At 35.5% G+C, this 21,924-nt stretch overlaps 1 protein-coding gene across 1 annotated transcript in view; it reads left to right on the forward strand.

Moving 5' to 3' along the window:
- ERP44 (endoplasmic reticulum protein 44) overlaps window positions 1–21,924 on the forward strand; it is a 124,860-nt gene that overhangs the window by 30,511 nt on the left and 72,425 nt on the right. Inside the window, exon 2 of the mRNA XM_020995538.2 lies at window positions 19,686–19,758. Coding sequence (XP_020851197.1) covers window positions 19,686–19,758 — 73 coding nt within the window. The remainder of the gene's footprint in view (window positions 1–19,685; window positions 19,759–21,924) is intronic.

Genomic DNA, 21,924 nt, shown 5'->3' on the forward strand with positions numbered 1-21,924 from the left:
TTTTGACTGAAGGTGTTTGAATTGAAGACATCTGAATACCATTTCCTGTGTGACTTACATGGGTGATCTCTGATCCCCCTCTCTACCTCTAGTTTTACCGAGTAATTCCTAATCCTTAGGTTTCCTGAGTGACCTTAAAACCTCTTGAAATCACGTTGTATTATTTTGTAATTATTTATTCTGTTGTTTGTTGTTTCTTCATAGTAGAACTAGCTCCTTGAGGGTAGGAACTGTTTCATTTTTGTATCCCAGTGCCTTGTTTATAATAGTACTTAATACATATTTGTTGAATTGAATGTTGCGCCATGGATATAGTTAAGTAATACAGGGTAGGGCATGATAAAGGCAAAAGACAGATCCAGATAAATTGTTGTAGGAAATAACAACTTAGCTGAGCTGGACAGAAAGGCAAAGATTATAACAGGCAGAGATGAAAAGTGAGTACATTTCAGGTTGCCCTTCTCACTTATGAGTGTCTCCTTTTAACACTCAGCACAGAGCATTCATTGCCCATAATAAGCACTTTAGAATATTTGTTGAAATATTCATAGCAGTACCTATGAATTAAACAAATTAAAGCACATGACTATAGTGAGGCATCCAGATGGTGTACAGGATAGACTGCTAGATTTGGAGTTAGGAAAACCTGCATTTGAATCCTGAGCTTTAGACCTAGTTGTATGATTCTGGGTAAGTCGCTTAATAATAACACATACCTCACAGAATTGCTTTGAGGATCTAATTATATAATATGTGCGAAGTACTTTGCAAAACTTAAAGGTATGTAAATGTTAGTTATTATTATGAATATACCGGAATATCATTGTACTTAAGAACTGTGAGCATAAAGAATTCAGAGATAAGTGGGAAAATATGAATTGATTCAGAGTGAACTAATTGGAATCAGGGAAAAGGTAGGCACAACAAGGTAAATGGGAAGAACAAAAAAAACCAAAACAGAATTTAATTTGACTCGTAACTAGAATGGCCAAGCTTGGTCACAGAGAATAGTAGAGAAAATTAATCTCTCTCCCTTCTTTTCAGAGTATGGAATACTGCTGCATATACTCTTATACACAGTAGATACGATAAGAGTTTTGTTGAACTGCTTATTTTACCCTTTTAATCTTTGTTACAAGGGATGGCTCAAATAGTAGGGGAAGGAGAATGGAGTAAGCATTTATATAACATCTGCTATGTGCCGGGCACTGTGCTAAGTGCTTTTTACAAATATAAGGTAAATGCTATTATTGTCCCCATTTTGCAGTTGAGGAGACTGAGGCAAAAAGAGGTTTAAATGACTTGTCCACCAGGGCCACACAGCTAGTAAGTACCTGAGGCCAAATTTGAAATCAGGACTTTCTGACTTCAGGCACAGCACTCTATCAACTGTGCAACATTTGCCACTGGTAGGAAAGGGAGCAAGAAATGAATGTGATGTAGAAGTATCAAAAATAGGATTAAAAAACTGCTTGCTTGAAATAAATCTTTGGTAGTAGTAATGATACTCAAGACCCTGCTTTTCCAAAAGGCTAGTAGTACTTGACAGTGTAATTTGAAGATGTAGGAAACTAAATTATATGTTGAAATATTCCAAATTTTTTATAGGTTTGATATAATTTGTTTGGTTCCTATCTATCCCCACCCATGGATACTTTATTTAACTTAGGCATTTATGCACTGCTAAAAAAAATTAACAGTGTTAATTGCAACTCCTTAAATAATTTCATTTACTAATAAGTATTAAAAAGATATGTGAAAGAGATTTGTTGTGGGAACCTGCCCCCACTTTCCCTATGTCCGTAAGTGAAGACTATGTCTGTTTGTCCTAAAAGGGAAGCTATAGTGAAGCTGTTTTGACCTGGGTTCTTTTAAGTTCTGGGCTCCCTTTCCTGAACTGTCTGAAGGTTGACAGTTGGCTGCATCCCCCAGATCTTTAGTCTTCTGCCTTCCCTAACTGGCCACACTTTATTTTTGTCTTGACCCCAAGAACTACCTTCCCTGTGTCCTCAAGGGATAGCAGCCATTTTTAATGTCATTAGGGAAGAATAAAAAGTTTTTGTTTGTTTAACAAGTGAAAGCATACTCAGAGTGCTTAAGAAAACAATCAACCTAATGCTACATTGGATGGTTCACAAGTCTATTAAATCTGCTTAATTTTTATAGTTGCACAGACCCTCTTACTTGGCTCATTCTGTGGCTTCAGCATTACCTTAATGCTTGAGACAGGGTGGCTCCAATCCTGCTGCTTCCTAGTCCTAAAATGGTGAATCTTCTCCCCCCCACCTGTCCTTATTGTGTTGGCTGTACTCAGGGTCTTTTCCATCTATTAAAAACAAACAAATAATAAACCTGTATCACAATCCTAACTTGATAGGAACGCCTGCCCATCCCAGAATGGACCTGTTATTCTGCCCATACATTTATATGTGCTAACCATCTGCTTTCCTTTTCTTTCTCCATTCTTCCAAAATCAGAAAAACACTGTTGGGTGATGGTCTAATTTATACAAGACAAGACAGTCACTTCCCTAGCACCATAATAACTGTACCTACTGGAAGTCTATGAAGACATTTCAGGTTCTTAAGTCTATTTACTGCAACGTGGTTTACTTACGTCCACTGAATCTGTATAGTAATACATTGAATTCCAACTAACTGAGTCCTTTTTTCTTTATCAAATTCATTGTTGATTCTGCATTCATAATATTTTTCTTTTAGTTGATGGTGAATGGAGTAATGATTTGGGGGGGGCGCTATTGGAGTTAAGTAACATGCCCAGGGTCACACAGCTAGTAAGTGTCAAGTGTTTAGTCTGAGGCCAGATTTGTACTCAGGTCCTCCTGACTTCAGGGCCAGTGCTCTACCCACTGTGCCACCTAGCTGCCCTCTGGAGTAATGATTTTTATTGATATTCCCTTTACCATTTTTAAAAGAAATAAAGAACGTACAATTTTAGATGTTTAATAGGTAGGTAGAGATTGGAGACCGAAGGTGGAAAGAGAGGTTAGAGTTGGACAAGTCAATCTGAGAATTGTTTGCATAGAGATGATAATTGAAATCTTGGGAGCTGATGAGATCACCAGGAAAAATACCACAGAGGGAGAAAAGAAGGCTTAGGACAAAGCTTTGGGAATCCTTATAATTATCAAATGTGACAAATCTAGACCCCTGGAGGGCAGCTAGGTGGGAAGAGCAACATGATTGTTTATACCACTTGGATCAGTTGAGAGTCATCTGCCCTGGCACTGTGTTGCATAGTGCCAATAAACATTACAGTTAATCAGTAAGTATTTCCTGAATTATTTTAACTACCAGGATAATAACTTTGGTCTGTCATGACATACTTAGTAGACCTAGGTCAAGTCCTCATGATTGCTACTTTCTTTTCTGTTATTTATAAACTGTTTATTTAATAATACTTTATAATTTTTCTGAGGATCAGTTTCAAACTTTCTAATATGTAATTTCTAGAGTCTAGATTTCTAAAATAATTTTTCCTCCTTCTTTGAAAATAATAACATGTTCTCCATGGTTTCACAGATATTACCATCAGACGTGAGATCACATCTGCTTGTGTGTTCATTGTCCTACAATTTCATTTGCTTAGGGTTAAGAATAAATTCCCTTCAAGCAATTAATAGGGCACTAAACTCTCTACTTGCTTATCTTGTACTTCATTTTCTCTGTGATTTTTTTCTACCATATCCAGTTTTGAAGATCATTCTGTTTGAAATGAAGTAAAACTGGAGTTGAATACTTCTCACTTTGTCAGTCTGTTTAATGTTATCATCTTCCATAAGCATTATTCTGTCTCTTCTTCCATCCTGCTTCCAACATAATTTATAGGCCATTTTGGTTGCTCTTTGCATGTTTTGCAAACCAAAGCTTTTCCTGAGCATTAGCCTTCATAGGACTAACCCCCCCCACACATAATTTTATATTTATTCTTGGTTATTCTTCTGCCAAGAGGTGGGATGGCAAGCTTCATCATTAGTCTCTTGAAGTTATTGGTAATATCGGTTAGAATTCTGTAGTGTTTTAGAGTTCTTTACCTTTAGTTTATTGTGATCATTGTGTAAATTGTTATGATTTTGCTCATTTCACTATGCATCAATTCATATAGATCTTCTCAAATTTCTCTTAATTCATGATTTTCATCATTTCTTATAATGCAGTATTTCATTACATCCATAGACCACAATTTGTCCAGAGATTCCCTGAGAGACACTCACTTTGTATCCATTTCTTTGCTACAACAAAAATTTCTTCTACTATTAGTATTTTTGTATATATATGGTATCTTTCCCTCTGTCTGATTTTTTTGGGCTGTATGCCTAGTACCCACTTACCTTTCTAGTTTTATTTCATCTCACTTCCTTTCCTTTGTCCTCTGCTCCAAACTTGCCTGCTTAGCTGTCCCTCGTACACAGTTTCTTCATGTCTGTAATACACTACTTCCTTCATACATGTTGCACAGAATGACTCATATTCTTCAAAGCACAATTTGAATATGTTTTTAGATTCTATGAGTTGCTGACAGAATCTTTCTTCAAATTACTTTGTTTCTACCAAATATACTCTGCCCAAATATACTTCAGGTAGGTCAGAATGGTACTGGGGATACCTGTATGGACAGCTCTCCTGTCTGTATAATACTCATGATAACGCACCAATAGAACTTTCATAGTTGGACTAACAACAATGTTACTAGTATGAGTTACAAACTAGTAACTTAGAAGTGTATATGTTGTAGTCTCCCAATAAAGTCAAGGGGCTATTTCATTTCCGTGTTTTTATTCCCAACATCTTCTAGTCAGTCAGTTAATAGTTTAATAAGCAGGTACAATGTGCTAGGCACTATGCTATATGCTGAGGATACAAAGAAACGCAGGAGACAGCCCCTGCCCTCAAGGAGCTCATAATCTAATGAAGGAAGACCGCACATAAAAAGCTGAAAAGATGGGGGCGGGACAGGGTGGGGTGGAAGGAATGGAAAGGTACCTGGCATAGGGGAATGATGAAGACCTGCAGTTGGGTGACAAATGATGAGATGGCTATTCTGGGCCCCCTCATTAAATTGAGTATTTGGGAGGATCTCTTCTGTGTCCACCCTCTAGCTCTCTACCCTCTCCAATAAGAAGGAAAATGTTTCTTGAATGATAATAGCTAAAATTTATATAGCACTTAATAAAAATAGCACTTATGTAGCACTCAATATTATATATTACTGTTACATATATTGCTATCATATATGTATAACTGTTATGTGTATGTGTGTGTGTGTATATACATATATATATACATATATGTATATATAACTTTTATATACTGTTTATTATTAGAGTGCCAGCTGCTCTGCTAATTTTTACAATTATTATCTCATTTGATCCTCACAACTCTGGGAGGTAGGTGCTGTTGTTTTCTTCATTTTACAATTAAGGAAACTGAGACAGGTAATGGTTAAGTGATTTGCCCAGGGTCACACAGCTACTAAGTGTCTGAGTTCAGATTTGTATTCAGGTCTTCCTGACTCAAGGAAGGTGTTTATCCACTATGCCACCAGCTGCCTCTAGAATTGAAGAAGGCTCTTGCCTTACCCATCTCGATGCCAAACACATACTTTAACAAATGTGTTGTAGATTTAACTTTCCTTGATCACAGCTTAATACCAGAATAATAGTCTTTTGGCAGCAATTATGGGTAATTTTTTTCTTTCCAGACTGATTGGATATGTGAATTGAAGAGGACCCATGATTTTAATTTAAACCATTTGGGTAGTGGGGAAGATCTTGTCTTGTTTTCTAGCAAAAATTCAACCTCTTCTTTTTGGTTAATGTTCTCTGTAAAGCAATAGGTTCAATCTCTCAACAGTGGAAGTGGGATGTTAGATAAGGTGGGAGACTTGGTGAAAAGCCATAAATCAACAAATACTGTGTGCCTGCTCTGTGTAAGTAGGCACAGATGAGAAATAATTAGGCAGGTGGTCAATATTAAACCAAGAAAATATTGTTTTATTATTTAATTCTTTTCTTAGTCTTTCATTGGCATTGTGATGGGAATGAAATTTTGGGATTGAGAAAACTATATATCTCAAGAACTCCCAGATAATAGTTTATATTGAATTAATGAACACAGCATATATTAAGCTCTTACTATGTGCAGTGCATTGTACTAAGTACTGGAGATACAAATAGTTAACTAAGACAGTCTCAGCTGTCAAGGGGCTCACATTTTAATGAGGGAGACAATACTATAGAAGGTTTCAGCTGCAAGTCAGATGGAAAGGCTCCATGGTCCTAAGGGTGCATCAACTAAGCAGATGGTAATACCTGTAATATTATTTTCATTGATAAAATCATCTTTTTTTTTTGCAAGGCAGTTGGGGTTAAGTGACTTGCCCAGGGTCACACAGCTAGTAAGTATCAAGTGTCTGGTCTGAGATCGAATTTGAACTCAGGTCCTCCTGACTCCAGTGCCAGTGCTCTATCCATATCATTTTCTTACCCCATATCATTTTCTCAAGCTAAACTAGTTTACAATGCCAGAGACTTTGGTGACAAGAACTTTGTTTTCTGGGTTTTCAGTAGATGTAGCTATAGCACCTTCAGGAGCAGTTGCCAAGATGTATCTGCACAAGGATGATAAACTAAAGGCACTGGGCTGGATGCATTATTGTTAGAGTGAATCTTGGCTTCAGGGTCTGCAGGGAGATGTGGTCATAGTGGTGGTGATTTGACTTGCCTGGTCCATGCTGCCTATTGTTTCTCCCTCAGGGTGCCTTATTCCTTAGGGTAGGCTGGTTTGCCTACTCTCTGAATCTCAGTTGGTTGGTGGTTGGTAGGGAGTCTGGCCCCTTCTCCATAGAAGTTTCCTCAGATGAGGGCCATTAGGGCTGGGCTGAAAGGCCTCGTGGTGTAGGGGATACTGCCACTGCTTATCTGTCTGTTGGTCAACAGTTGTTGCTGGTGGTGATGAGGAAGGTGGACTCTTTATTCATAATAATTTCTCCCCTCAATGATGGCTGTGGGGTTTGGGATGGAAAGTCTGGTAGTTTAGGAGACACAGTTATTCCTCAAACTCTTATGCTTGTGAGAAAATGGATTTTCATACATCTCTAAAGTATGTAAATCAGTGTGAAATGCTACTACATAGATGTTTGATAATAAGATACCCCTCCTTTTAGAAGCAGACAATAAAATACTGACCATATCTGCATGATATTTTGAATTTAAAAAATGTCACTTGAATTGATGAAGAATTCTTGTGGCAGCATTTGTAAAAACCAGTAAAGCTGAACTGATGTTTTATTAAAGTTGTGTACTTTTATAACATGCCACCAAGATGATGAAGGGTTAAGTTTGTTTCTCTGAGTGAATGAATTGGATCATTTATACTTTCCTATTATTTCATATACTATTTTTTTTCCCAGTCTTTGAACTTTCTAGTTCATTATAAGCCTTCCGGGAATATCCAGTGAGATGTTCCCTATTAGATGGTTCTTAAGTCAAACTTCAGGGGTTCTTACAGCTCCTGTCAGCCTCAGCTTTGCTTTCTCTGGGGACTGTTCACATCTTCTATCCTCCTGTAGCAGGCTGAAAACCCTTGTGTTTCCTGTTGCCTGCCAGCTTAATGCAAATCTAAGAGCAGCAGAAGACTAACAGTGCAGAAAGGAAAATGTACCTAGGGAACAAAGTCAGCCATTGGATCCTGTGGGGTTTGGGCTTCAGGTGGTAGCTCCAACATGTCAATCTGGATTAGAAATGGGAGAGAGCTGTTTGCCTGGTGCAACACTAATTTCCTGCTACAGGAGAGACTCAGTTTGTAAAGGGCTTTTAGCATCTCCCAACAGAAAGGAAGGTAAATGAAAGATTTAACAAGAATAAACTAAGCTATTAATATAGCATGCCCAGCAGATCTAATGCTAATTAGAAAAAGTAATGCCACAAGGAAGAAGAGATTACATGTGTCCTCCAGACAGTTTATAGTAGAAGTGAAAACTATTTCATGCAAATATTTTAAATGTAGAAATACCCATTGATGCTATTTTTAAACAGATAGCAGTAGAATAGTTTTTTTTTAAAAAGAATTAACATCTATATAATTTTCAAATTAGGTTAGAGATACAAATTTTTTTAAAGGCTCACTGAATATTAATGTAAAAGCCCCCTGGTACTTAAACTCATTCTTCTCTAGTACTTAAATTCTGAATATACCTACACAATGTACAAAATATAAAATAATTCACTTAGTTTAAAAACATACAGCTTTTTAAAATCTTGTAAAGTGTTTGGCTTAAAAAAATTGTTCTAACTGAGAATTTTCTGTCTTTTATCCAAACCCACATTTGTTAGCCAATATTAATAAAACATTTATGACAAAGCTCATCAAATATATCCATAGACTTAGATATTATATAATTGTTTCAATGTTTGATAGTCTCTTATGCACAAGTTTTTATTATATTTTTGTCCTAAAAGACCCAAGTTGTTTTGCCATTTGACTAATTTAACCAAAATAATCTCTGGACAAGAAATACTGTATTTCATTCAAATTTTAAAAAAAAGTTACCTCCTAAAACCAAGGCAACCAGAATGGTAAAGGGAGGAGGGGGTTTGGATGTAAAACCATTAGATTAAATTCAGCAAATATTTATTAAGTACCTATTATGTTCTAGGTACTGAGGATAAAAAAATGAAAAAGAACATAGTCCTATCCTCAAGAAGCTTGCAGTCAATTGGATGTGTAAACAAATAACTATGTTAGACTATGATAAATATGTAAAAGAGGTTCAAATGGTGATACAAGAGATTAGAAAAAGGAGGAGGGATGATTTCTAGCTGGAATGGGGATTTGAAGGGGGCAAGTAAGAAGATTTTATAAAATGAAGCTGTTTTGGCAGGTTGCTATTATAAAAATCAGGTTAAACAGTTAATAAAGGAGGCCTGAGCCAAAGTGATGGAAGTTGGTATAGAAATGAGGGGTCAAATGCAAGAGATAGAAATAACAGCAACAATGGATTTAATTTTGTTTTATTTTTCTTAAAATTGGTTTTCACATGTTGTCAGGTGGAAGGAGGAATTCGAATTATCTTTGTAGCCTCATAGGCCTGAGCTCAAATCTTTGCACAGAAGTTGTAAGGAGACAGATTTCATTCAGTCCAATAAAATTGGACTGAATTGAACAGCTGTGAGTGTTCTCCCTTTCACTGGTTATTTTCAGGTATAGGTTGGATGATCAGCTGTCAGGATGCTTTAGAGAGGATTCCTACTTTGAGTAAGAGTTTGACGGATATGAATATTACAGTCTCTTTAGTCTTTTTCATTTAAATTCACACTGGTTCAGAAAGAGGAATAGGTACATTCCTTGCCCTCCATTGCCACTTCTGTATTCTCTCTCTATCACTTGGCATCTTCTCTTTCTTTAAGGATCACGCTATCCATACTATATTATCCTGTCTGGATCTTGATGATAGTTATCTGTTGTCCCCTGGGTCATTCTCTGTGACTCACAATCATCCTCTGCACCCTATCCCCTCACTTAGCTAACACTATGGTACGTCAGTATACAGTTTGATGTTGAGAGTTGGCATGGTGCTGTGCATGGAGCATTCTTGGAGTTAGGAAGAACTGAATTCAAATCCCACCTTCCATACTTATTAGTATCTGATACTAATATCTAATACTAGATACATGTGACCTGGGCAAGTCAGTTACCTCATCTGTAAAATGTGGGATTTGATTCACATTCAGTGAAAAGTGCTATTATGGATTTGGTGTCAGAAGACTTGGGCTTAATTCATGACTCTCCACTTACTACCTATGTGACCTTGAGCAAATCACTTAGCCTTTTTTGGATTCTAATTTCTTCAACCGTAAAATGAGGGAGCTGGACTCAGTGGCCTCTGAGGATCCTTCAGACTCTAAGTCTGTGTTGGGATGATTCCTTCAAACACCTGCTTTTCCATTTTATCAACTTTCTCCTCTCCCATGACCTGTATCTCTAGTCCACCTTACAGAGATAGTTAAATTATTGATCTTATTATAACTATTAAGTATTCTCCTCAATGATCAACAACTTTTAAATTTCTCTGTCTGTTAAAACCTCCTATCATTCTGACCCTCCTAATTCCTTGTTCCTCCTAAATCTGTTCTTCTCAGAGATTTCTCTGACTTCCTAAGCCGTCACTCTTGCTCTGGCTTCATTTTCCTTCTTACCAACTTTGACTTTACGGTTAACCAGTTCAATTACACATGACCCTAGCTTTCCATATCCCTTGCCCTTCTGTCCTTTCCTAATCTGCCCAGATGCTAGTGGTCTTTCCATTACCTCCCCAGTTACATTGATGGGGGTGTATGTGTGTAATATGTAGCTTTTTAAATCTGCTTATATATTAATATATCATTTCCCCCAATTGAATCTCCTTGAGAACAAGAATTCTTTCATTTTTGTCTTTGTATCTCTAGTGGCTGGCATATAGTAGGGGATTAATAAATATTCGTTATTCCTTCTGCTTAAGAAACTCCAGTGGCTCCCTTTTCCTCTAGTATCCAATACAAACTCCTCTATTAGGCATTTAAATCCTTTCAGAACCTACCTTCAACTTTCTGCTTCAGCATTCTTATACACAGCCTCCCTTCTCACTGACTTTCAGCCAAACTGTCCATCTGGATGGTCTTCAAACACAAGATTCCATCTCCCATCTTTATATCTTTGCACTGGCTTTCCCCTGTGCTTGGAATGCACTCTACACTCTTGCCTCTTGGGAGCACTAGTTTTATTCATGGCTCATTTCAGGTGCCCTCTTCTTTGTGAAGTCTTTGGTGCCTTCCTTTCCAAATTACCTTGTGTTTGTATTATATATACTTGTATAGATAGATATATGTACACATTGTCTCCTCTGCTAGAGTGTAAAATCTTTGAGGGTAGGGATTGTTTCATTTTTGTCCTTGAATCTCCAGTACCTGGCACATAGTATATGCTTAATAAATATTTGTTTGGTATGTTCTAGTACAAATTGGATGACCCTCTGTCAGGATGTTTTTAGAAGGGATTTCTGAATTATATGAGAGGTTGGACTAGATGACTGCAATCCCTAAATTCAGTATATTCAAATTCTCAGAGAAATACTTGAATGGTATATTAGTACCCCTATAGTACCTAATTTTATTTACATGTATACATACTTACACATTGCATATACACACATGTATATATGTACATATATGTGTAATACACACATATAACACATACAAGCCTTTTAAAAATGTCTATTCTGTGCCAAGAAATTTACTAAGCATTGGGGATGCAAAGACAGTAACAGTCTGTATTCTCAAGGAATTTACATTCTGTCAGGGAAGATAACATACATAAAGAAGTATGTACAAAATAAGTGCAAGGTAGTTTTGCAGGGCTGTGTGAGGAGGAGATCTATCAGCTGGAAGGAATCAAGAAAGACCTTGTGAGCAAGGCACTAGTTAATCAGGTGGGAATTCGAAAGCCTCTAAAGGCATCATAATGTTTCTGTATGCATTGGTAGGAGTACTTATATGCAATCACAGATCCACCAAAGTAGTTCTAAGTAGTAATAACAACTCACATTTATAGTGTTTTATTGTTTGCACAGTACTTGTTTTCACACCTCTGTGAAGCAGTATCAAAGTATTTTTGTTAACTCATTTATTCTTTGTATTATTAGAATGCTACTCCCACAGTTTTTAGGTGCCATTTAGTATTTTGATTTACTTTACCACGTAAAAAGCAAAATTTTTGTATCAACTTTTTTGCTCTTATTTGGAAACATTCATTTTTCTGTAACAGGTCAAATGTGTTTCATTCCATTTTTCCTTTATATCCCAATCTCTCCTGTCCCCAATTCCAGATTATGTCAGTGAATGCCTCTACAATAGGTCTTAACTCTTAAGTAGTAAAAATTTGGGCATTTTTTGAGTTATGGCTTTTCTAAATAAGGCAAAGCACTGGGTAATTGCTTGACAGTTGAATATAGTAATGGATATTTTTATATCTCTCTGAATACAATAGCTGTTATATTTGATGGTCTTTTAAAATTTAAAATAATGAAATTACATATGATTGTCCTACCCTCTCATTTTACCAGTAAATTCATCTGTTGATAATATCTGTACAGAGTATCTGCTTAACAAGTGTAAGCTCCCTAAGGTCAGGAATTGTGTTTTGCCTCTTTTTGTATCCTCAGGATTAATATAGTATCTCTCTCACAGTAGGTGCTTAATAAATATTTATTGACTGATTGATTAATCTGCATTAAATTTTAAATTCTGGGTCAGCTTTTCTCCTATTAGCTTTGCTGTTTTCTATTCCTCTTCTCATTTGTATTAAGCAGGTCAGGGAATGCATAGTTTTGAATAGATTACCGATGTCATGATTTGGAAGATAAATCTGATATCCACCCCACCGCCTAAATAATGTATTTCAAGTAAAATACACATATTTTTATTTGCTGCTGTTTTTGATTATCCACATTCCAGTGTTGCCATTACAGATATACATATACATCTATATATAATTGGCTATATGTGATTCCAAATTAAAGTACTTTTCAATTAAAATTGTACTGAAACTATAAACTGTATGTTTTTCTTTTATTCTGTTTTTTAAGTGATGGTAAGAATCAATGTTTAACATATTCACAGAGTGCTTTCTGTGTATATAAGAGATAGTAGAAAGAGTCTTAGCTCTTCAAATGTGTGACATAATGGAAAGAGTACTAATTGTGTCAGTTGGTTCATATCTTACTTTTGAAACTTTAGGTTCTTCATTAAACCTCCTGGGCTTCAGTTTCCTTATCTAAAAAATGAGAGGGATGGCTTTGTGGGGTCTCTTCCAGTGCCAGATCTTTTCTTGTTCCTAAACAATTAGAACCATAGGAAGTTAGAAAAACAACAAAAATCATGTAGCCCAAATTTTTGATTATTTTATAGAGAGGAAATTTTGAGAGAATTTATAGAGAGAAATTATAGAGAGATTATATATATATGTATGTACACACAGAGAAATTATAGAGAGAAAAACTGAGAAGTTAAGTTAGACAGCTATGTAGTACTGAGGCTGGGACTAGGACTCGGGTATCATGAATCCCAAGCCAGTTCCACTGTACCGTAGTCTCTGTTACCTATTAATCTTCTGATTGGAACAGGAAATGGAAGATACAAGGCAAAACTTTTAATACTGTGACTTATAATATGACATGTAACTTATAATGTGTCAGTGTCCTTACTCTGTTACTGAGCTTACTTTTTTACTTGAGCTCTGTTCAAGTGCCACTCTCTGCATAAGCCCTTTTAAAATTTCGTCCTTAATTGCTACTATATTATCCCTCAGAAAATTACTCTTTTCTCTTATATGACTTTCCTCCATTAGTGCAGATTACAATGCATCCATACCTTCTCATCCATTCCATTTATTTAATTCTTCAGTATATGTAAAGACAATCCTATATGGCCAGTGAGTTGACCATACAACTAAATAGAAGAAAGAGCAGGATGGATTGCATTTGTGAATAGTGCAGGGTTTTTGTTTGTTTTTTTAATGATCCAAACTGGTGCAAAGACCCATAATTTTAAAAGAAACATTCTCCTGGCAATACTGAACAGTTGCAGATTACTACATGGCAAAGATAAGTAAGCTGCAGCATATTTCCAATGATAACATATTTTGTATAGTGACATAAGGGATATCATCAAGAAAATAATAGGAAAAGGAAGTAGATTAGTCATAACTGTCTCCATGGATTGCCATGAAATGTAAAAACACTTAGCCCTTCAGCACATTGTGTTGAACTTCATAAAAGAGGAATAGAAATTCTGTAGGATGTCAGTGTCCGTAAAAGTTATAGAATACTTTTCATACTGGAACGTTTTTGAAAATAGGTACCTACAAATTATTTTGGGTAATATTAAACATTCATTAAGGGCCTACTGTGTGACAGGCACTGTGCTGAGAACTCAGGATGCAAAAAGAGTGGAAAGACAGTCCCTGTCCTCAAGGACCTCGGAACCTAATAGGGAAGACAACAAGCTAACAAATATTTACAAACAAGCTATATACAGGACAAATAGTAAGTAAATAAAAGAGGGAGGACACTAGAATTAAGAGGGGTTGGGAAAGGCTTTCTGTAGGAAATGGGATTTTAGTTGATACTTAAAGGAAGCTTGGGAAGGCAGTAGGTGAAAATGAGGAGGGAGAGCATTCCAGGCTTGGGGGACAGCCAGAGAAAATACCCAGTGCCTAAGATGGAGAATCTTTTTTGTCAGACAGAAAAAATACCAGGGTCACTGGATCGAAGAATATGTGGGTGAGGGGCAAGGTGTAAGAAGACTGGAAAGGTAGGAGGGGACTAGGTTGTAAAGGACTTTGAATGCCAAACAGGATTTTGTATTTGATCTTTGAGGCAATAGGGAGCCACTGGGGCTGATTGAGTAGTGGGGTCACATGGTTGGACTTTTGCTTTAGGAAAATCACTTTGGTGGCTGAATGGAGTTGGGGGAGACTGGAGCTAGGCTGCCCCACCAGCAGGCTGTTGCAGTAGTCTAGCATGGTCTGGACATGATGAAAGTCTGCATGAGAATGGTGGTAGTGTCAGAGGAGAGAAGGGAACATTTTTCAGAGATGTTGCAAAATGTGTTACTGATAGCCACTATTCTTTTTCCTCTGTGATCTACATTGTGCTGTAGTTATTTATGTACTTTGGTTTTGTGGTCCAAATACTACCGTTTCCCCACCCCCCCCAAAAAATTGTAAACTCCTTTTGTAAATAAGAACCGTGTCATTGTTGTTTGTCAAATTTTCCAGCATGGAACCTTGAACATAGTTAAGTGCTGGATAATTTATCTGTTGAATTGAATTAGATCTCCATAGAAGTTTTTTTATTCAACAATGAACCATTGATCCTTCTGTGAGAATATTGGTAGGGAAATAAGCTGGAACATTCAGATGTGACCTTTCTATAGTGTAGTGGACTAGTGGTTTATCTGCCACTTTCTAGTCATGTGACCTTGAATAAGTCACTTAACATCTCTGAATCTCAGCTTTTCCATGTTAAACTTATCTTGTAAATGGTAGACTAAAAAGATGGATTTTAATTGTTTAATTCCTAGTCCAGTGCTCTTTCTATGCTAAACTCTTAAACAATAGAATGTTCCCTGTGCTTGTATCTTAAAATGTCTTAGGTGGAACTACATGTAGAAGGCATGCTCCTCATTCTATAAAAACTATAAAGAGTTTATTTTTGTTTTTAAAAAATGCTTCTGACTAAGTGTCTTTAAGATCCAAATAAAATACTTAAAATCATTGATAGTGCAGCTAGATGACTCAGTGGATAAAGCGCAGGGCCTGGAATCAAGAAGACCTGAGTTCAAATTATTAGTGAATAAAATTATTTAAGGACTTGCAGTTAACATTGTTACTTTTTTTTTTAGCATTCCATAAATGCCTAAATTAAATAATGTATCAATGGGTGGGCATAGATAGGAACCAGACAAATTATATCAAGACTATAAAAAATTTTTGTGACTCCAGGTAAGTCACTTAACCACTGTTTGTCTCAGTGTCCTCATCTGTTAAATGGCGATAATAACAGTATCTACCTCCCAAGGTTATTGTGACAATCAAGTGAGATAATTGTGAAGCGCGTGGCACAGTGCCTGGCACATAGTAAGTGTTGTACATTGTTAGCTATTGTTATTATTACTTAGAATTACCCGTTCAAAAAAGATGTTGTACCTTTTCAGTTTTTAACAACAATTTTGAAGCAATTTTAAGCCATTGATATTCAAAGATGCTTTTCTGGAGAATCTTGTTTTTGCTCAAGGTTGCTGTAGATATCTCATCAGGGCAGTATAGCTTACTAATAATTTAAATAAGCAAATATATTTTCCTTCGTACTACATATTAATAGCGATGGTAGCTAGATTTTTTGGACATTGTGCTTTTTTAAAAGTTCACTTCGAATTGAATAAAGCTTGTCAACTGGATGTCATGTTGCATTTTAGTTGGCAGTGTTTCATAAGGGAAAACGAGCTATTCATCAAAACTTTATTCATTAAATGACTTGTTTTTATAAAGGTGATTTTTGTTACCTGTTTATTACTTGTATTGCCATAGACTTTTTGGGGGAGGAGGGAGTCTAGACTTGTGATTTCATTTATGAACTGGTTAGGAAATTCAGTCTTTCATTGCAGGTAGGCAACTGTTTTGCAGCATATAGGCTTTAGCAGGGCTTCTCAATCTGGGTTATGCATATCCTCGTGGAATATAAGAAGCTTCTCAGGAAGTTTTGTGGATATTTGGTAATAACTACATCAACTATTGAAATATTCCAACAGTAGTAGTGTTAATAGGGGAAAATTATGGATTCAAAAGAGAATAGTGAGGTGGTGGAGTTGGGGTGTAAAAGGGAGGAAATGTTATAGTACATCTAAAAAACTTGAAAAATACAATTGAAGGAATAATTCCTACTAACCAAAACTAAATGAATGAGATTGGTATAAAAAATCCATTTTGTTTTCTGTATTCATATTTCATATGAGTGATAACACAGTGAAAAATGAACTAATTGACCTCTACGATAACCAGAAATTCCAAATTGATTTCTAATAAATGAAATTACAACATTTTTGGTGTACCCTTAGAAGAACCATATCCTATTCTTAGTAAATGTTCTCATAAAGCTTTAGTTCTATTTATAACAACTTAATCTCTGTGAATCAGGAATTAAATCAGGCCAGTTCTCAATCAAATCCAAAGCAAGAAACAAACTGAAGACTGAACATGAAACATGGATATCTTTCAGAAACTATGTTGAGAATAAAACTATTGGTTGAAAGAAAATAGAAACAAAAATCTCTCACTAATTTATTTGTGAACTAAACATCAAACAACTTTATAACATGCTAAAAATGCTATGTACCAAATAGAGTTTTCTATATAAAAAAAATTTGCTATGCATAATCAAACTCTGCAGTTTATTTCCTTTCATATTGAATAGAGGATATGAAAGGGTTAATGGAAAGCCAAGGGGTGTAGGTTCCAAAAAGTTTGGGAACCCCTGTGTTCGAGAGTTGCATGGGCTTAGTCACTGGTCACAGAACCAGCATGTGTCAGAGACAGAACCTGCACCCAGGTCTTCCTGACACCGTGATCAGCTCTCTTTATCTACTGTACCGTAAAGGTATCTTCTCTACCATAGATGTATTTTCAGTTTGAAAAATCAAATTTTGAAGTTTTCTGACGATTTTTTGATAATGATGCTTTGATTGTTTAAATGATGACATTAGTTATAGACTCATCACTTCATAATTTTATTTGAATATTCTATATTTGAACTATTCTTGAACAGTTTTCCTGGTAAAAATTCTGCATTTATGACTTGGGTTTAGTAATGATCTGGAACCAATTATCCCTTTCCATAAGGAGAATATATATTCTTATGTAAATGTGTTATTGCTTTATTAAAATGGGATATATGGAGTTCAGACATTAATTACTAATTGAGGTTTAATTGTGCCATTTACATCTCAAAATATTATAAGCAATAAAAACTAGTATTCAAATCATATATTTCAAGATTTCAGATTACATATTTTATCTTTTGAAAAACACAGTTACATAGTATAATAGAACTAGAGCTGAAAGATAACCTTATAGGAAATGTGGCGCCATTATTATTCATATGAGGAAACTGAGGCCCAGAATAGTTGTGACGTGTCTGACATCACATAGATAGTAAATATCTGGCATTTGAGGTATTTAAACGTAGACCCTCTAATTCTAAAACCTGTGCTTTTTCTATTTTGCTATTCAGAAAAGCGGCCATGTTACTAGGCCATTTACTTACCAGTCATATCTTCATAGTAATAATTCATATTTTTATGTAACAGGTTAGCGTTTGCAAAGCACCTTCCTTACAGCAAACCAGTGAAATAGGTGGATCAGGTATTATCACTTCCATTTTACAGATAAGGAAACTGAGGCTCAGTAGTTGAGGCTTGCCCATCTATACGCACACAGTTATGAATTGAACCAGTACACAAGATTTCGCAGAAGGATATGAATAAGATGGACACAGTCCTTTGTGACTATCTTACATATAACTTGCCCATGATTTCATATGTCTTTATAGACACTGTAACCCTTGAGCTGTTTGTGAGCATTTCAGTTACTGTGTTTAATATTTTTTCTTCCTTTCATCTCAGTTTCTTTTCACCTTCCCCACTTTATTGATCCAGTTGTATGGTGAGGATTTGGCAGGGACTTTGAGTCTACCTTTTGACAAAGATTGGCTCTAACTTAAAATAGTGTTAAAATAACTGTACTTGCAGTTCAGGATAAGTTTTACTTTAAATTCATTTTGACTTGAAAAATGTTAATAAACATTGTTTTCTTTAATTAACAAAGAGCCTGTATTTCCTTGGATATTATTAGTCATAAAGAAATTTGGTGTAGTTAAATAAATAGTATTTCCAATATAGCAGATATTCGGATTGTGATAAACTATGGAATTGTCAGTGAATGTCTTGAAAACGCTAGCTCCTTTGAGCAGGTAAATCGTTGTCAATTTTCCTAACTGCTTACAGAACTTGTGATTATATTTATTTGATAGTATGAAAACATTCTGTAGGTATGTTGCTGAACACTTGTAATCCCTGCTCCTGGGGCATGGTTGAAGTTGACAGTTCTCTTGAGCTTGTGGGTTCTGAGCTACATTTGGCTAAAAGCAATTAAGTATTCACATCCAATCAATATGATGAACCCTTGTTGGGGGGAACCCTAGGTTGCCTAAGGATTGGTGAACCAGCCCTTGTCAGAAAGCCCCTGTGCTGATCAGAGTGGGATCTTGCACGTGATTAGCTCCCACAATTACGGCTTAGGTGAGATAAGGAGACCCAATCTATTTTTCTTTTAAATTTATTTATTTTTAGTTTGCAACATTCACTTCTATAAGCTTTTTAGTTTTAAATGTTCTGCCACTTCCTCCCCCCCCAAGATGGCGTGCAGTCTGATGTAGGCTCTATGACTGCATTCCCATTAAACATATTTTCACATTAGTCATGTTGTAAAGAAGAATTAGAACCAATAGGGGGAACCACAAGAAAGAAGAAACAAAAAAAAACAGAAGAGAAAAAAGAGCAAATAGTATGCTTCCATCTGCATTCCAACTCCATAGTTCTTTCTCTGGATGTAGATAGGATTTTCCATCATGAGACTTTTGGAGATGAAATCCAGTCTTTTTTGTTTTGTTTTTTTGTTTTTTTGTTAGGCAATTGGGGTTAAGTGACTTGCCCAGGGTCAAGTGGTGAGTGTCAAGTGGTTGGTCTGAGGCCGGATTTGAACTCAGGACCTCCTGACTTCAGGGCTGGTGCTCTATCCACTGCCCCAAGACCCAATCTTTTTTAAAAAATAAAATAAAAATAAAAAGGAAAGCAAAGAAATTATCTTGTTATAATAAATATCTCTACTTTCCTTTGCCTTTCAAATGAAACTTTAGGTCTGAAATTTCTTAGAAAACATTAATTAATTACTGGTTATTAGTATCTTTTTCACATGGAATCAACTTTAGTTATAAAATTTCTAAGTGTTTCCCACATTTACTTCATTTACCTCATATTGAAACATTGGTTGTTAATTTTATACTTTTTATATTTTCAGATAACTTGGATTTTTACTCCAGTAACAGCTGAAATAGCAAGTCTTGATAGTGGAAATATAGATGAAATTTTAAGTAAGTACCTGGAAACTTAATTTTCTTTTTATAATTACTATTCCATAAAGAGTTGCCTGTGTGAAATTACTGTAAAACTCTGACTAATTGGAATACTTGGGAAATCAGTATTCTGACTAATTTAATTTCATTAGTAATTGAAGGGAAACCAGAAAATACTTTTGATTTCAAGGATTGTTTAATCTTTTTAGAAAGATATTGCTACTTCCTTACTCTATTGAATATATTAAACAACTTCATGTTTTTATGATAATTTACTGTCTTATTATAGCTCAGTTTGTATTATAATTCTTAATATCAGTTTCAGGCTGACTTACAAATTCAGTTCTTACTATGTATATATAATACAGTAGACATAGACATTATAGTATTTGGAGCTATGTACTTAATGATATGAAACCATACTCCAAAGGTTGCTCTTTAAACAAAATCACTGATAATTTGATTAGTTGTCAGCTACCTCATCTACAAAAAAATGTAAAGTACATTTTTTGATGCCTTATTGGTTGAGAATTGCTACTTAGTTACATTCCAAGCAGATGGTGTTTTACAGTTATATTTGCAAGTAATGTGATTGTAGCCTCTGTTAAAGAGTTTTGGGATGACTATGGAGATGGTTTTCCATTTTTGAAATGGTAATGGGAAAGTTACTTTGTGGATGGTGATTATAATTTTGAGGTAAAACAAGTGATTTGTTGAAAAATTTAAAAACTTTGTGTCATATTTAGAGTTTGCTTATTTCTTTAGTGATTGTTATTGTGTTAAGTAATGTATCAATCCACTCATTGAAGTAATATTGCAAAAATTAAAGTGATATGGGTTAAAATAAACAACGTTTTATAATGAATGTCAGGGGACATGCAAATTGTTGTAATGTATTTTGTCCAAATCGAAGTCCTACTCTGAAAGACCTCTCTGTAGTTAATTAGGGAGTCAAAAGAAGTGATTTAAATCAGGGGCAGGTAGGTGGTAAAGTCAGGAGGACCTGAGTTCAAATGTATCCTGAGACCAAACACTTGACACTAGCTGTGTGATCCTAGGCAAGCCACTTAACCCCAACTGCCAAAAAAAAAAAAAAGAGAAGTGATTTAAATCTAGTAAGTTGATGGGGGAGGTATTACATCTGTATCACTTTTTGTCTAAGGCATGAGATATTTTCCCGGTATGTTTTGATGGGTAGTGTGGAATTTAAGTGGTTTTTTGCAACTTGATGGCAAGGCAAAAGTATTATATGGAGTCTGACTTTCTCCTCATTCCTTCCTGTGGTGATATGCAAATGTCAAAATTATTTTGTTATAGAGAGTTATTGATAAGTGAATAGGGACCAAAGAAAATACAGCTAATCCTCAGTTTTTCTGGGGGTAATGTTCCTAGAAAACAGCACAAAAGTAAAAAAATGTGAATATTGATACATTGAAGCTATGGGGGTTAGGTTCCCATGACTGTCAAAAACTTGTAATCTTTGCTAGAGACTGCTAAAAATATACTTTTCTGCATATAGTTCTTTATAACAAAATGTTAGTTCTGATAATATGCACTTTCCCTAACACAGTAACTGTGAAATAACTCAGAGTAGACAAAATAAATTTGACAATGTGTAAAAAACATTTTTTTCCTCACTAGTAATTCCCTGGAATTCTGTGAACTTCTGTGCCAGTATCTCAATTAAAAAAAAAACACGTTGATTTCAAATAATATTCATTTTTCATAATACATGAAATCTACACTACCTTAAATACTGACCAGCAAATAAAATTCTTAAAACAAAATCATTTTTAAACTTGAATCTTAACTTCCACTCAGATGGTGGTGTGAGGGCATTGTACTCTACACAGGCATACCTTGGAGATATTGTAGATTAGGTTCCAGACCACTGTAATAAAGTGAATATCATGATAAAGCAAGTCACACAAATTTTTTGATTTCTCAGTGCACATAAAAGTTATGTTTACACTATACTGTAGTGTATTAAGTGTGCACTAGTATTATCTAAAAAAAAAAGCAACATACATACCCTAATTAAAAAATCCTTTATTGCTAAAAAATGCTAACCATCACCTGAGCCTTTGGCAAGTCATAATCTTTTTGCAGGTAGAAGGTCTTCCCCTGATGTTGATGGCGGCTGACTGATCAGGGTGGTGGTTGGTGAAGGTTGGGATGGCTGTG

Source organism: Phascolarctos cinereus, unplaced genomic scaffold (genome assembly GCF_003287225.1).
Source record: "Phascolarctos cinereus isolate Bilbo 61053 unplaced genomic scaffold, phaCin_HiC Scaffold_4;HRSCAF=312, whole genome shotgun sequence".
Lineage (NCBI taxonomy): Eukaryota > Metazoa > Chordata > Mammalia > Diprotodontia > Phascolarctidae > Phascolarctos > Phascolarctos cinereus.